Source organism: Bufo gargarizans, chromosome 5 (assembly GCF_014858855.1).
Source record: "Bufo gargarizans isolate SCDJY-AF-19 chromosome 5, ASM1485885v1, whole genome shotgun sequence".
NCBI classification, from domain to species: Eukaryota; Metazoa; Chordata; class Amphibia; order Anura; family Bufonidae; genus Bufo; species Bufo gargarizans.
This window is the reverse complement of record NC_058084.1, coordinates 313,214,787-313,232,946: the sequence shown is the minus strand read 5'-3', so window position 1 is coordinate 313,232,946 and position 18,160 is coordinate 313,214,787. Positions and strand designations below refer to the sequence as shown.

At 43.1% G+C, this 18,160-nt stretch overlaps 1 protein-coding gene across 1 annotated transcript in view; it reads left to right on the top strand.

Moving 5' to 3' along the window:
* IRF4 (interferon regulatory factor 4) overlaps positions 1–18,160 on the top strand; it is a 46,449-nt gene that overhangs the window by 13,009 nt on the left and 15,280 nt on the right. The window contains exons 3-5 of the mRNA XM_044292815.1: positions 8,538–8,724; positions 9,220–9,314; positions 11,139–11,274. Of these exons, the coding sequence (XP_044148750.1) occupies positions 8,538–8,724; positions 9,220–9,314; positions 11,139–11,274 (418 nt within the window). The remainder of the gene's footprint in view (positions 1–8,537; positions 8,725–9,219; positions 9,315–11,138; positions 11,275–18,160) is intronic.

The window sequence follows — 18,160 nt, the reverse complement described above, 5'->3', positions numbered from 1 at the left end:
TGCCAGATGTAAACAGTGCCAGGACCGGAAGATGGAGACAACGGTGGACCAGAGTGGTGGGGAGCAGGTAAGTATGAATCTTCTATCTCAGGGACATGCTGCAGGGACCTAAAAAATATTATTTTATGGAAAACACCTTTAAATGTAGCTGTGGATATTGAAGGAATTTGCCGCCGAAAATACACAACTCCATCTGGATGGAAGTGGTTACTGTAGCACCTCCTCTATTGAAGTGAATTAAAACCTCGCTGAGCTACCAGCTAAATCCACTACATAATGCAGTGAGCTGCGTAGTTCCAGTGTCGACTTCCACTGCTGAATCTACTCTGAAACAGGTGGGTTGCAGGGTGTCAGAACCCTGACAATCAGAAATTGATAGCCTATCCTGAGGATAATCCATTAATATTAAAATCCTGGAAAACCCCTTTAAGGGTACGTCTAGACAGGGCGTAATTTGCAGCAGAAATCCACTGCAAAATCCACATAGGTGACAGTTTTTTAAATTATTTTATTTATTTATTTTGTTTCAGGGCATTTGCTAATTCTTTTTTTTTTTTTTTTATTTTTTTTTTTTTGACTAACCCTTTAAGTAAACAGGTGAGACCAGTCTCTGTTGTAGGCAGAACAGCTGTGTAGAACCCTCCACTCTGGCTCTAGAAGTAAAAGGTTTAGGAGAAAATGCCTTTTAGTTTTACATTCTAATCATGTTTTATATTGAATATCTGAATAGTTTGTAGCCATTCATTTGCAAGAATAGCGATATTGGTAGAATAAAGAGAGAATTAATGACATACATGTATTTATCTTAGTACACAACTGTACAAGATTTCCTTTATTGTTGAGGATGGCATTTTATAGCCTGCATTTGTGGTCTCATTGCACTCATATCCGCCATATGGTCATTTTTAAAAGTTACAACCTGATGTCATTCATATAATGTAATGAAAAAATGAATCCAGCCAGCAAAGTAAGCAATATGGATAATAACAATACATTAGTAAGTGCCTTGTATTAACTTCTACATAATAAAAGCTGTTTAATGAAGTGAGACAACCCCTTTAAATCCTAATTCTAAAACTGACCACTTTAACTTAAACTGACCTTTTATTTATTTCTGCTGCCCACACTTCTCATCTTCTCTGATTGTCATTTTAAAGTGATCTTTTTGGTGACTCATTTACCATCAGAAGGCTTTCTCATTTCCTAGGTATTATAAATATGAAGCTTTACCTTACAATATATAACACACTTATCAGATGTAGAAGAGACGTCAGGGAGATGCACATTGTGGTGTTTCTTCCTGTATGCTCTACATTTCTTCCAGTTCAAACCTCTCTTTATGGACAAAACTGTGACAGAGTTATTAAGAAATAATATTTAACAGTAAAAAAATATTTAATTCTTATTCTTGGAATAGCTCAGAAAAATAAATAAAAAAAATGACAAATGTAAATAGGTGGGGGGATTACTTCCATGTTGGAGTCAGCTCAAAAAGCACAAAAAAAGTGATCAAAATACTGTACAACTGCCCCCTGAGCTGTGATAGGAAGCACTGAGACAAGCCCCCTAAGCTGTGATAGGATACACTGAGACACACCCCCTGAGCTGTGATAGGAAGCATTGAGACACGCCCCCTGAGCTGTAATAGGAGGCATTGAGACAAGCCCCCTTAGCTGCGGCAGAAAGGACACTCCCCTTGAGCTGCCAGCTGGATATAAATCTAGCAGAGCAATGAACGGGGAGATCTCTGGATCCATGTGAGGTACAGGGCCGGTTCTAGCTGTGTTAAAGAGAGAGATTGTCATGTACTATATGATGTCTGATTAAAATTTTTACATTAGTCGTGGAATACGCCGTTTAAGGGTACAGCAACATGGGTTGCATTTTGTCATGGATTTTCAACAGATTTCACCCTTGGGAGTCCAAAAGAGTAAAATCTGTTCACATGCTGCAGATTTTTTCACAGCATGATTATTATTTTTTGATATCTTATCCACTTTGCTGATACTATAAAACACTGCAGATTTGCTGCATGTAAATCCACAGCAGCAAATTCTCAGTGTATGTCCTGTTTGGATGTTCCCTAAAAATATGAAAACTATTTTCTGATGATACTATATTGCCTTCTGTTTAGAGATCTGCATGGATCAATTTCTTATTGCAGAGCCATGTATGCTGCTTTAAATTAGCGATACACATAAAAGAAACATCAGCCGAAGCAGTTATTTCAGTGGGGTTGGTCGAGGAATTAATGTGTCCATGGGCCTCTCGACTGTCCTTGAAGGCAGATGTTGAGGAAAGAGTGATTGGGCATGTTGAATTGCAACATGCCTGATCTTTTGGTTCCTTGTAAGTATCTGGTGGTCTTAGGCTACTTTCACACTAGCGTTCGATCGGATCCGTTCTGAACGGATCCGATCATATTAATGCAGACGGAGGCTCCGTTCAGTACGGATCCGTCTGCATTAATAACTTAGAAAAAATTCTAAGTGTGAAAGTAGCCTGAGCGGATCCGTTCAGACTTTCAATGTAAAGTCAATGGGGGACGGATCCGCTTGAAGATTGAGCCATATGGGCTCATCTTCAAGCGGATCCGTTCCCATTGACTTACATTGTAAGTCTGAACGGATCCGCTCGCCTCCGCACGGCCAGGCGGACAGCTGAACGCTGCAAGCAGCGTTCAGCTGTCCGCCTGTCCGTGCGGAGGCGAGCGGAGCGGAGGCTGAACGCCGCCAGACTGATGCAGTCTGAGCGGATCCGCTCCATTCAGACTGCATCAGGGCTGGACGGAGGCGTCTGGGTCCGCTCGTGAGCTCCTTCAAACGGAGCTCACGAACGGACCTATGAACGCTAGTGTGAAAGTAGCCTTAGGGGCATTTTTCCCTCTCACAATTGAAATAAACTTGGAACATGCATGTTTAAGGGGAACCTGTCACCTGAATTTGGGGTATAGAGCTGAGGACATGGGCTGCTAGATCGCCGCTAGCACATCCGCAATATCCAGTCCCCATAGCTCTCTGTGCTTTTATTGTGTCAAAAAAACAATTGTATAGATATGCAAATGAACCTTGGATGAGTCCTGTCTCCTCCATGCTTCAGCGTTCTCTGACTCTGAGCCCAGCCACACCCACTGTAAAGGAGCCTAGCACCGCCCCACATCCCCCGAATCTCCTCTTTGCTCCCTGACGTCACAAAGCTAGAGAGCTGTAATCTCGCGATGCACTAGCTAGTGCATGCGCATTTCATTCCCTGAGGCTGATGCCAGCACAGAGAGATTACGGCGCTCTAGCTCTGTGACATCAGGGAGCAAGGAGGAGATTCAGAGAATGCGGGGCGGTGCTGGGCTCCTTTACAGTGGGTGTGGCTGGGCTCCGGAAACATTAGTAACCTCATTTACACATATATATATATATATATATATATATATATAAAATCTATGGGGAATGGATATTGCGGATGTGCTAGCGGCGATCTAGCAGTCCATGTCCTCAGCTCAATACCTAAAATCCAGATGACAGGTTCCCTTTAAGGCAAGTTTCACACTAGCACAAACATATTCAGGCTGGCTGTTTCGGCAGAAGAACAGCCTGCTGGAGTTCATATATGACATAGCCGGAAATGGGCCAGAGAACTTCCAGGCCCCATTCACTATAATGGGACCCGGCGGGAATCCTGCCTGTTTCCGGCATTAGTGCTGAGATTCGGCCACACAAATACTGCTGCGAGCAGCACTAACGCTGGAAATAACTCCAAAATCCGGCAGACTTTTGCTTGGCTGGAACAGCCTGCTGGGAGATTTTAGCTCTAGCATGAAACTAACCTAGGGTGAAGTTGAGAGTATATGCTGTCTTGTTACTTTAAAGCTGAAATGCTAATACATGGATGCCTGTTTGAACCTCCATTGTCTTCCTTGTCTTATTCATAACAAATAATGTTTTGTAATACATAATCTGAGATAGGTAGATCAGCATTGAAGCAAATTTTTGTTTCTTTTTTCTTGTCTTAGGCTACATGCACATGACCGTTGTGTGTTTTGTGGTCCGAAAATTTGCGAACAGCACGGACAGCCATTAATATAACTGCATGTTCTTGTCCGCAAAACGTAAAGAATAGGACAGGTTATATTGTTTTTGCGGGGCCACGGAATGGAGCAACGGATGCGGACAGCACACGGAGTACTGTCCGCTTCTTTTGCAGCCCCATTGAAGTGAATGGGTCCGCACCCAAGCCGGAAAAACTGCGGCTCGGATGTGGGCCAAAACAACGGTCGTCTGCATGAGGCCTAACTCTGATGTTTGCCAAGTTCAGTTGGAGGTGCACTGTTAGTAAGGTGAGGAAGCATCTAAGAGGTCTGAAAATTACTGGACCCCGAGAAATACAAATCTTTTTCAGTTTCTTCTCCATTGCTTTGGATTATCGTTGGCCTTTTTATGGTGGCGATTTCACAGAAGTTGAACTCTTGGACTGGTATTTGACTCCTTACTGTGGTAAAGCCAGTAATATACTTGTTATGGTATATGCTACCTTATGGATATTAGAGATGAGCAAATTAATTTTTCATTACGAATTTCACAAAAATTCATTCACCAAATGAATTCCAAAGATTAATCATGCGAGAACAGTGCCCAGCATCATTTTACTGTACATTTTGGCTGGGAAAACCATGAGAGAGGAAGAACATGGAGGATCCCAAGACACTGGGAGGAAGTGGGGGTTTGACTCAGAGGCTAACAGACAGCCTGATCAGCCAATCAGGGGCAATATTTAGTAAGATATTTTGCTGAGAATGTCATAGAACACTATTCTGTGTTCAGCTCCTGACCTGGAAGGGTGTCATGTGGAGTGTCTGACAAAAAGCTATTAAAGATGTAAGGCTCTAATATACATTGAAAGCGACACTACAGGGAGAGAATAGGGAGATATAATTGGGTAGATTTTAGGGAATTTAATCAGGGAAAGTTTTGAGGGAGTGAGAGACTGGTCATTCACTTGTTTGATTAATATAACTGGCTGGCAACTATTTCTGGATTGTAATAAAAAATTTACTTTTTTTCCCCCAATATATGAACAGACAGTTTTTATTAAGACCTCAAGTTTCTACAGTTCATATGCTTATGCCAACACCCCAATAGCATTCTGCTGCAAAAAGTGAGCAATTGCACATTTTTTCTTCTGCAAACCGGATTCCAAAAAAGTTGGGACACTATACAAATCGTGAATAAAAACTGAATCAGAATTTCATGGTGTCAACAAATCCCCAAAAAGTTGGGACAAGGCCATTTTCACCACTGTGTGGCATCTCCCCTTCTTCTTACAACACTGAACAGACGTCTGGGGACCGAGGAGACCAGTTTCTCAAGTTTAGAAATAGGAATGCTCTCCCATTCTTGTCTAATACAGGCCTCTAACTGTTCAATCGTCTTGGGCCTTCTTTATGATGCGCCAAATGTTCTCTATAGGTGAAAGATCTGGACTGCAGACTGGCCATTTCAGTACACGGATCCTTCTCCTACGCAGCCATGATGTTGTGATTGATGCAGAATGTGGTCTGGCATTATCTTGTTGAAAAATGCAGGGTCTTCCCTGAAAGAGATGACGTCTGGATGGGAGCATATGTTGTTCTAGAACCTGAATATATTTTTCTGCATTGATGGTGCCTTTCCAGACATGCAAGCTGCCCATGCCACACGCACTCATGCAACCCCATACCATCAGAGATGCAGGCTTCTGAACTGAGCGTTGATAACAACTTGGGTTGTCCTTGTCCTCTTTGGTCCGGATGACATGGCGTCCCAGATTTCCAAAAAGAACTTCGAATCGTGACTCGTCTGACCACAGAACAGTCTTCCATTTTGCCACACTCCATTTTAAATGATCCCTGGCCCAGTGAAAACGCCTGAGCTTGTGGATCTTGCTTAGAAATGGCTTCTTCTTTGCACTGTAGAGTTTCAGCTGGCAACGGCGGATGGCACGGTGGATTGTGTTCACTGACAATGGTTTCTGGAAGTATTCCTGAGCCCATTCTGTGATTTCCTTTACAGTAGCATTCCTGTTTGTGGTGCAGTGTCGTTTAAGGGCCCGGAGATCACGGGCATCCAGTATAGTTTTACGGCCTTGACCCTTACGCACAGAGATTGTTCCAGATTCATATACTACCTTGTCTTTTCCATGCTGTGCTGCTCCTGCTGCCACTATTACCCCTACACACCTTATCATTTCCACATCCACACTGTACTACTTCTGCTCCCAAATAATAGGGAGAATTTTTCCAAACTTGTTTAACATCAGAGCAAGTCACAGTTTTTTCTGACAAGTAGCACGTGTGTGTATAAATACGGGCAGGCATACTGTGGGTTTAACACGTTGAATATTTATGCAGTAAGTAGAAGTATTCTTTGAATGGTGACATCACAGGTGGTCTGTGAAATGGGGAGAATGGCCATATGGGATATGTGAGTGAAACTGCACTCAATGTAATATGAAATGCACTGTAGATACTGAAGAACTACACTGAATGATGTTCACACTGGTCTGTGAATAAGTGGTTAATGATCATGCACACCACAACACCGGACTGAGTCAGACGTCACCATAGGGGCTATATCAATCACTGGCAAAAAGATTCTGGGCAAGCCTTGGTACCCCATACAAGCACTCTGTATCAGGCAGATCTCTTTGCTAAGAGCAGTGGAGCAGAATTTTGGCAGACGTGTTATCTGTCCCTACACTGCTAAAGGGATCCTTCTGAACAGATATTCTTTTCTTCTATCATTTGCAACAGCACAAAACCATGAAGCAGGTACGTTTATCATTATTCCTCCACTAGATTGAATAGGGCACTGAGGAAATATATGAGGTTGGCATAATGGAGACCTCTTTGAGGTTGCCATGGGGTTCGCACTACTACGAGCATTGCCAGTATTGGGTAGAGGAATGCAATACTGGCGATGCTAAAAACATTTTGAGGGGTATTCTATGCATATACCCTCTTTTCCATGTCCAGCATTTTTGGAGGGGCTCAATTTCACATTCTGTCTTAGGCAGCAGAAAGGCTTGGATTTTATTAGTCTTTCCCAGTGATATATCAAACACTGCATATTAAGACCCATATGCCTTCCAGGAATCAAGGACCTTTAATGTTTCTGTTACATTTAGAATGCATAAATTAAAGAAACCGGTATAGCTGAGAACAAGTATGAAGAGATTATTCACAGACTATCGATTAGGACTCATGCACATGACCGTTGTGTGCATCCGTGGCCATTGTGCCATTTTCATTTTTTTTTCGCGGACCCATTGACTTTCATTCATTGACTAAACTAGTACATGGATCTAAACTAGTACATGGATTGCAGGATAAAACTTACCAGGAAAGGTTAAAAGACCTTAATATGTATAGCTTGGAAGAAAGAAGAGACCGAGGGGATATGATAGAAACTTTTAAATACATAAAGGGAATCAACTCGGTAAAGGAGGAGAGCATATTTAAAAGAAGAAAAACTACCACAAGAGGACACAGTTTTAAATTAGAGGGGCAAAGGTTTAAAAGTAATATCAGGAAGTATTACTTTACTGAGAGGGTAGTGGATGCATGGAATAGCCTTCCTGCAGAAGTGGTAGCTGCAAATACAGTGAAGGAGTTTAAGCATGCATGGGATAGGCATAAGGCCATCCTTCATATAAGATAGGGCCAGGGGCTATCCATAGTATTCAGTATATTGGGCAGACTAGATGGGCCAAATGGTTCTTATCTGCCGACACATTCTATGTTTCTATGTTTCTATGTTTCCGTGGAAAAATCGGAAAATGCACCGTTTGGCAGCCGCATCCGTGATCCGTTTTTCCTGGCCGTGAAAAAAAACCTGTCCTATTTTTTTCACGGCCAACGGTTCACGGACCCATTCAAGTCAATGGGTCCGTGAAAAAACACGGATGCACACAAGATTGTCATCCGCGTCCGTGATCAGTGTCCGTTTTTTCCTATCATTTCAATGGCAAACTTGACTTAGATTTTTTTTTCATGTCCGTGGATCCTCCAAAAATCAAGGAAGACCCACTGACGAAAAAACGGTCACGGATCACGGACCTACGGACCCCGTTTTTGCGGACCTTAAAAAAAACGGTCGTGTGCATGAGGCCTTATGGTAATAATTCTCCTTGATATACCTAGTACAAAAGAGATCCTTTCCTCAGTCATTATGTGCTGTATTGCGCCTTATTACAATTCAGTATATTCTAGGAAATCTTGAATATTGACCTTCTTCTACATGCCAGATCCTTCATGTACCACTGTCCACCTGTAAAATAACTCTTTGGTCTAAAAAGTGTTTTTAATATGAGGGCTACAATGGTCCAAGGCTCCAAGGTTTAGTTTTCCAGTACTTGATTTCAGGTCTGTGCTTTTCATTTTAAAAGTTTTTTTTTTTTTTTAATCATATGGCTCTCCTGCTATTATGTTTGCATGCTGTTTGATGCTTTCATCAGTTGAGTTTTCTTATTGTATTCTGTAATAATTACCGGATTTGTCGCCCTTACAGGCCTGGGCGCTTTTTAAAGGTAAATTCAGAGAGGGCCTTGACAAACCTGATCCTCCCACATGGAAGACAAGATTACGCTGTGCCTTAAACAAGAGTAACGACTTTGAAGAATTAGTAGAGAGAAGTCAACTTGATATATCAGACCCATATAAGGTGTACAAAATTATTCCGGAAGGATCAAAGAAAGGTAAGACATTCTTCCCCCAATATGTTCCCTTTTCGTATGTGGTTTTGTGAAACCCTTCCAATGACGTTTTTTGGTTTTATTATCAAAGGTCTCAACAAAGGGAGAAGTAGGAAATGTTTTGAAGGCTAACCACTGAATGTGTTCTGTCAGTAAGACACGCCAGGCTTCTAGTGCAGCAAATTCTCTTCACAGTCCCTATATGCGAGACACGTTTTGTTATCATTGTCCTGTCATTGTCTCAGAGTGTAGCAGCCACATCCAGACCTTGTTCACTGGGGGGGGGGTGCAGTGGGCAGGAGTGAATGTGGTTATATGATAAGGGCTACCCGCAGGTTTGTCCACAAATAGGTTTAATATTGTAATCTCCAATGCCATGTATAAGAAAATGCCTCCAGATTAGACAGATTTAGGGTGGCCAGAATAAAATGTCTTTAGAAACAAAGCAATGTCTGTATCCATATTGACTGGAATGCACAAACATTTATATCATTACAGGAATAAAACAGCTTGGATCAGAAGATAATCAGCTAATCGTGAACCATGCATTTGCTGTACCTCAAGCCTATAGTTCTCTACAGCCACACACTCAGGTTAGTAGCATTGAGGGATGCAAGGTTCCAAGCCTCCTCCCCTGACCATCATTTTTAAGCACAAGAAAGTCCACTTAAGAACTGTTCTCAGTTTCTTATTATGAACAAGAATGTTTACAATCACCGACAATGGGAGACTTGATCATTAGGGTATAGATAGGGCGATTTGGCACAAAGACTAGGTTCATCAAACTGATTGTTGTCTTCCTGGAGGTTGGGTTTGACATATCACGGATCAGGTTGATAGATTACTGGGAGTGGCTGGTGAAGACCCAGTGGTCATATCCGCATTGGAACCAATAACAAAGTTATACATTTTAACTTTAAAAATTATTTCAGGGACCAGGGTGAGGACCTCAAAGGTAGTATTTTCTGAAATACTACTGGTACCATGAGTCACACCAGTAAGGCAGCGGGGGATTAGGAAGGTGAACAAGTCAATCAAGAAATGGTGTAGGAAGGAGGGGTTTGGGTTCCTGGAGAACTGGGCCAACTTCTTTGTCGAGTACAGGCTCTATCATAGGGATGGGCTGTACCTCAATGGGGAAGGAGAAGCTGTTTTGGGGGAGACGATGGCTAGAAGGTTGGAGGAGTGTTTAAATTAGGGACTGGGGTAGGGTAATTATATTATAAGATGGAAACACGGTGCAGATAGTGACCTGTGGTGAGGTAATGGAACTGGGGGTGGAATGGAAGGAGGGCCTAGAACAGTTCATAAGAAAAAAATGTAGGGTAAAAAATATCCAAAAACCTCTTAAATGTATGAATTGGAATAAGTGAGGTGTGAGGAGTACTATGACATAGTAGGAATAACACTGGGCAGTTAATGTACTGGGTTACAGTCTGTTTAGAAAAGATTGCAAAAACCGGAGAGGGGGAGGGGTCTGCCTTTATATAAAGTCCTGTCTAAAGCCCAAACTCCGAGAAGATATAAGTGAGGGACATGAACATGTGGAGTCACTGTGGGTAGAAATACATGGAGGCAAAAACAATAATAAAATACTGCTAGGAATTTGATTTAAGCCTATATAAGCCTAATATAACAGAGTCCACAGAAAATCTACTACTAAGGGCTCGTTCACACGGATGTGTGAAGCCAGTGCCCATGCTGTGGACTGCAAATTGTGATCCGCAATGCACAGGCACCATCCGTGGTTCAGGCGCATGGGGATCGCAGACCCATTCACTTGAATGGGTCTGCAATCCTTTCGCTACACAAAAAGATAGAGCAAGTTTTATCTTTTTGCTGTGCGGAAGCACGGAAAGGAACCCCAGAAAGCACTCCATAGTGCTGCTGTAGTGTTCCGTTCCGTTGTTCCGTTCCGCACCATTCCGTATCTCTGGATTTGCGGACCCATTGAAATGAATGGGTCCGCATCCATGATGCGGAATGGCCACGGAACGGTGCCCGTGTATTTTGGATCCGCAAATGCTGAACTAGATGGACATATGTCTTTTTTCAGCCTTACAAACTATGAAAGCTGCGGGACATATCATTAAGGAATAATTCAAGGGAATCTTAAAGGGGAGTTCCAGCCTGGAGATTTTAATGACCTATCCTTAGGAGAGGTTATCAATATCAGATCGGTGGGAGTCTAACACCTGGCACCATTGTTGATCTCATGTTTTTGGTAGCTTCCTGTGCCAGACACTAAACAGAAGTAGTGGGTGTAGTGGTCATGCCGGTGTAGTGCAGCTCAGTTTCCATTGACTTGAAATGTATTAGATGACACAATGACCTGCAGATTACTTGAAAGCTATAAAAAAAAAAAAAATTCTGTGCAAAAATTTATATCCAATAAAAGGATTCATCTTTTTTAACAGGTACCACATTTCATGATGTCCCATGAACGTACCTGGAGAGACTATGAGCAACCACATCCTGATCTCCCCTACCAGTGTGCCGGTGTCCCCTATACAGCACGTAGTCATCTATGGCAAAACACGCCCTGTGATAACAGTAAGAACCGTACTGTACTGTACTAGGCTTCTTTAACACTGGCGTTAAGATTGTCCGGCGGGCTGTTCCTGCCCATTCTGATTATAATGAATGGGGCCGGGGCGGACTTTCGGCAGCACACGCGTACAAACGATAGTACGGATCCGGCAGGCTGTTCCCCTGCTGGAACAGCCTGCCGGACAATCCTAATACCTGTGTGAAAGAAGTCTTAATACTTCATTATGTTGACCATAACATAAGAATTTGGAAATATCATACATATTAAAATTAATATAATCAAAATTCTTCAGCCAACTATAATGTTGCATAAATAAACCTTGGTGAACCTAGAAATATATGTAAATACAGGCATTTGTGAGCTCTCGAGTTCATACGAGAATGATGTGGTTAAAACGAGAAACTTTACCAGGAAATTGCTTCTTGTGGTTGCATGATGGTTTCTTGGCGAGTATTTGTTTATGACCTGGACTGGCAGAATGATTAAAACATTCTGGAAAAAAAATATTTAATGGATAATGAAAATGAGCATTGTACATATTATATATTACTGTACTACTGTACTTATTATATATTAACATTAAAGGGGTTGTCTCCCCTCAAACGATGTCAGATAGGTGCAGCTCTCACCTCAAATGTGCCTATAGGGGTAAGGGGAGCATTACCATTAGGGTCCATTCACACAAAAGTATCTGATTTGGGCGGATCCATAAATTGCAGATCCGTAAAACTCGAATACCAGCCGCGTGCGTTCTGCATTTTGCAGATCTGAACGTCCTGCCCTATGATATTAATGCCTATTCTTGTCCACAAAACAGACAAGAATAGGACATGTTCTGTCTTTTTTGCGGGTCCGTGGAATGGAAGTGTGGATACGGACAGTACATGGAGTGCTGTCCGCATCTTTTGTGGCCCCATTGAAATGAATGGGTCCGCATCTAATTGGCCAAATTGCGGATTGGATATGGAAAGAAAAATATGGTCGTGTAAAGGGGCTCTTACTCCTAGAGGCTCTGCTTTCTCTGCAACTGCCGTACCACTTTTATTGATACGGTGAGGCACTGAAAACGTCATTACGTCTGGCCCTGTCAATCAGAATGCAGAGGGTGTGGCCGTTGCAAAAAAAAGCTGAGCCTCTAGGAGTAACAGCAACGTCCCCGTTGCGCCTAGAGGCTCATTTGCATATATTAAAACATCCTTTTTTCTCAGCAATACGGGCACATATGGACAACGGGACCAACACAGATGCCTTCAGCTGCCTAGAAGATATGCAACAGGTCAGCCAGGTTCATAGGTATCCTGACAGATGCCCTTTTTAGGTTATGCACATGGAAAGGGAAAAGATTGCTTACTAAATGCGAAAACACTGAGGGACATTTATCACGTATGACGTTCCCATATGCCAGTTTTGATCCCCCTGTGTTGGAGTAGGATGTGCCTACGGCCGGGTTCATATGACTGTTTAGATTTCAGTTCTTCTGATCCGTCAACAACAAATGGATCCTGTATTTTAAGTATCCATTACGCTCAGTTATGCACGTTTTGCATCCGTTTTAGCCATTTCCGTCTGAGATCCGTTATTTTAGGGGTTTTTCCCCATCTAAAATAACCAATCTTAGATGGAAATGGCTAAAATGGATGCCAAATGTGCATGACTGAGAATAACTGATGCTTAAAATACAGGATTATTTTGTTCTTCTGACGGATCAGAAGAACGGAAAACTAAATGGTGATGTGAACCTGACCTAATTTATTAAGAGGCATGTGCACCAGAAACTCAACCCTATGCCAGATATATAGCTATAACTTAATCCAGTTTCTGGTTATAGTTATAGCAAATCCGGCGGCCATGTTAGGCTTCACCCTGCCCTAACTCAAAAAGTTTCAAATTATAGCGCACCACAATTGTGGCATACATAGCTTAAATGTCCCTAAGTGGTTAAAACTGACAGGGAAAAGGATTTTAGCATTTTAGTTGACAGTAGACAGGAAATGTGTCAGTTAAAAGCAGATAGTAACATATATCCTTTTCTTCTGTTTTTATTTTCTAGTGGCAGATCTTTTTATTCTATTTCCTGAACATTATTATGGGGGCGGCCATCTTGCCTGAGCTGTTCGTAACAGCATTTAGAGAGCATTAAGAAAATAGCTTTATGGCAGCCCCATGGGCCTTAGACACAATGGTCAGGAGGGGACCTCATTGACTTCTATGGGAGAATTTTCTAGGCATGTTCTGTGACCTGTACAAGGAAAGAACAGATCATCTTTGACGATCACCTATTGTGAAAAGTTTATCCTGTCTTATCTATACACAGAGGTGATATCATTACAGGCAGGATTAGAAGGACAGATATGCAGGTAACTGCTGTAAAGTGATCTGTAAAGAAATGGCATCTATTACCATATTTTTTGCCCCATAAGACGCAAATGTGGGGGGAAAATGCCCCTGCGTCTTATGGGGCGAATACTTATGAGCGCTTCCATTATGGAAGTGTTTATTAGTACTGGAGGACCAGGAAGCGGAGAAGGCTCTGTACTCACTGCTTCCTGGTCCTTGGCTGTCGGCTGTGCTGTCGCTGCGCACAGCGTGAGGGCACTCTGTGACCTCATGCTGTGCGCGTCCGATCACAGCACAGCCGATGGAAGAGGAGGAAGCAGAGCGCTGGAGCAGAGGAGAGTTGTTGTTTTTTTACTTTATAAAGTGAGGCAATATGGGGCGACTGGGGGGTGATCTGAAGTAATATGGGGCTGCTGGGGGATGATTTGAGGAAATATGGGTCTGCTGGGGGCTGATCCGAGGCAATATGGGGCTGCTGGGAGCTGATCTGATGTAATATGGAGCTGCAGGGGGCTTAGCTGAGGCAATGGGGGCTAATATGAGAGGCAATAGGGACTGCTGGGGGCTAATATGGGAGGCAATGGGGACTGCTGGGGGCTAATATGAGAGGCAATGGGGGCTACTGGGGGCTAATATGAGGCAATGGGGACTGTTGGGGACTAATATGAGAAGCAATGGTGGCTACTGGGGGCTAATATGAGGCAATGGGGACTGTTGGGGCTAATATGAGAGGCAATGGGGGCTGCTGTGGGCTGATATGAGGCAATGGGGGCTGATATGAGACTGCTGGTGGCTGATGAGAGGCATGGGCTCTTATCTGAGGACAGATTGGGGGTCATTCCCATTGGGGTCTGATCTGAAGTCTTGTTGGGGTCTTATTAACATTGGGAGTCTGATTGGGGCTGTTAGCTGAGGTCTGATTAACATTGGGGTCTGACTGGTGGTGTGACGTGATGTCTACGGTAATTAAAAATAGTTTTTTCCTATTGTCCTCCTCTAAAACCTAGATGTGCCTTATGGGCCAGGGATTCTTATAGGGCGAAAAATATGGTATTAGGCTTACTAGCTAGTGCAAAAATTGCAGGATTTTATTGTTTTTGTTTAAATATAGAGATTGACATGGAAAAAAAAAAACTGTATTTAAAAAAAAAAATGTATACGTGAAACAAAAACTTGATTTAAAGGGATTCTGTCACCAGATTTGGGGCTATAGAAATCGACGCTAGCATGTCTTCAATATATCTGTCCTATAGAGCTGTGTGGTTTTAATGTCTTTAAAAAAGGATTTTATAGATATGTAAATGAGTGTTAAATGTGTCCAAGGGGCTGTACTAACCTTCCTGGAGCCCAGCCGTGCCCGCCTGTGAAGGAGCCCAGCACCGCCTATGTCTCCTCCTTTCATCAACGATCGCCGTAATCTCGCGATGCGCGAGCTCGCGCATGCGCAGTTCTTTCCCTGAGGCTGATGCCAGCACAGGGAAGGAACACTATACTGGCACTGCGCATGCGCGAGCTCGCGCATCGCGATATTATGGCTATCTATCGTTGATGAAAGGAGGAGACATAAGCGGTGCTGGGCTCCTTCACAGGCGGGCGTGGCTGGGCACGGCTGGGCACAAGTAAGATTCGTACAGCCCCTTGGACACATTCAACACTCATTTACATATCTATAAAATCCTTTTTTAAAGACATTAAAACCACACAGCCCTTTAGGACACATATATTGCGGACATGCTAGCGGCGATCTAGCCGTGCATGACCGTATCTCAATAGCCCCAAACCTGGTGATAGAATCCCTTTAAACAATATGTCATTTTCTGATGATATATTCTTTTCAAGTGTAGCAACCAGTGTCAGGCAGCCACTGCCAAACTAATTAGGATTATGGTCTGCATCAAAAGAGTCATAGATGCATGATGAGAACATAGTTCTGCCTCTTATAAATCACTAGTCAGACCACCCGTGAAATATTTGGGGAAATTTATTAAGGCTGGCATTTCTTACATTAGTCTTAAAAAAAAAAACTGTCATAAGATGCTTCAAATACATTAAGAACAGGGCCGTCTTTAATATTGATTGGACCCTAGGCAAGAATTTACTTGGGTCCCCTGGATCCCGCCTTCCCACACCTTAGCAGGCAATCACGTCCTCCACCACAACACACAAAAAAAAAATCCACACACCTGGTGGAGTACAGTGAATGACTGTAAATACTTACAGTTCCGAAGACTCCAGCGGCTCAGGATGAGTGCTCAGGGCTGGAAGTGGGCACCGCTCTGCAGTTCAGGAAGGAGACCGGGGCTCGGCTCACCCTAGCGTTACAGTGCACCCCAGTATACAGCACCCCACAATATGCAGTATAGCACCCTATAGTATACAGCACCCCACAGTATGCAAGCAGTATAGCACCCTATAGTATACAGCACCCCACAGTATACAGTATAGCACCCTATAGTATACAGCACCCCACAGTATGCAAGCAGTATAGCACTCTAAGTTATATAGCATCCCACAGTATGCAAGCAGTATAGCACCCTATAGTATACAGCACCCCACAGTATGCAGTATAGCACCCTATAGTATACAGCAACCCACAGTATGCAGTATAGCACCCTATAGTATTCAGAAACCCACCGAATGCAGTATAGCACCCTATAGTATACAGCACCCCACAGTATGCAGTATAGCACCCTATAGTGTACAGCACCGCATACTATACAGTATACAGCAACCCATAGTATACAGCACCCCATACTATACAGTATACAGCACCTCACAGTAGAGTAGTATAGCACACCAAAGTATACAGCACCCCACAGTATACAGCACCCCATACTATACAGTATACAGCACCCCACAGTAGAGCACACCGCAGTATACAGCACCCCACAGTATACAGCACCCCATACTATACAGTATACAGAACGTCACAGTATATAGTAGAGCAGCATAGCACCCCACAATATACAGCATCCCACAATATACAGCACCTCACAGTATACAGCACCTCACAGTATACAGCACCCCAAACTATACAGTATACAGGACCTCACAGTATACAGTAGAGCAGTATATCACCCCACAGTATATAGCCCACACAATATACAGCCCCCCACAATATACAGCACATCACAGTATACAGCACCCCACAGTATACAGTAAAGCAGTATAGCACTCCAGAATATACAGCACACCACAGTATACAGCACCCTAAACTATACAGAATACAGCACCTTACAGTATACAGTATACAGCACCCCACAGTAAACAGTAGAGCAGTATAGCACCCCACAGTATACAGCACCCCACAGTATACAGTAAAGCAGTATAGCACCCCACAGTATACAGCAACCCAGCGGTATACAGCACCCCACAGTATACAGAATTCCACAGTATACAGAAAAGCAGTATAGCACCCCACATTATACAGTAGAGCAGTATATCACCCCACAGTATACAGCACCCCACAATATACACCCCCCACAGTATACAGCCCCCCACAGTATACATCACCCCATAGTATACAGTAGAGCTGTATAGCACCCCACAGTATACAGCACCCCACAGTATACAGTAGCTTACAGTATATTAGTATAACAGCCATGGCAGGCATGGCATGGCAGCATCCCCCTGTGTAGCTGAGAGCCTGACACCTTGGGCAGTGGCCAGCAGGACTCAAGAGGGAGCTGCCTTGGGCCCTACAGGAGCAACTGGGCCCAGGGCAGCTGCCCCTTTTGCCCCTTGTTAAAGACGGCCCTGATTGAGAAGTACATGCTTCTTAAAAAGGTTTACAGAGACTCTGATCAGCAATTAGAGAAGGCACAGGGGCTCGCAGCCTTCTCGCAAATTAGTCTAGGCCATGTGATGACATGTTCATCTGTCACGTGGGCTAGACGCAGCTCAGCCCTATTGAAGTGAATGGGGCTGAGCTGTGATGCAAAGTACAGCCACTGTGTATTGGACCCCCACCAATCAGATACTGGTGACCTATCCCGAGGATAGGTCATCAGTATAAAGGTCTTGGAAAATCCTGTTAACTTTGGCACACCTTAAGATGTCCATGCACCGGTGTATTTTAAGCCAGTTGTCTGGAGAAAATAATGGTCAATTTGACAGGCCAAGTATGCCATGACCAATACCCTGCTCACTTTTTAGAACAGTGCAAAAACAGTGTACACACGCAAAAAGTTGCAAATTTTTGTGCAAAACGAGTCGTACAAAAATGTGTGACTTTTTGTGCTACTTTCCTGGCACAGGAGACTTGATAAATTCCCCTGATAAATTTACTGTTAGAGCAGTGAGACCATGGAACTCTCTGCCAGATGAGGTTGTGATAGTGAATTCACTAAAAGAGTTCAATAGCGGCCTGAATGTATGTCTTGAATACAATATAATATTACAAGTTACAGTTAGAGATGAGCAATTTTTTTTTAAATTCGATAAGCCGATTCGCTGAATTTTTGGGAAAAATTCAGTTTGATATGAATAAATTTGCTACGAATTTCGTTAAAAAACGTCCATTTCCTTGCTGCATAGAGCCTTTATAGTGGT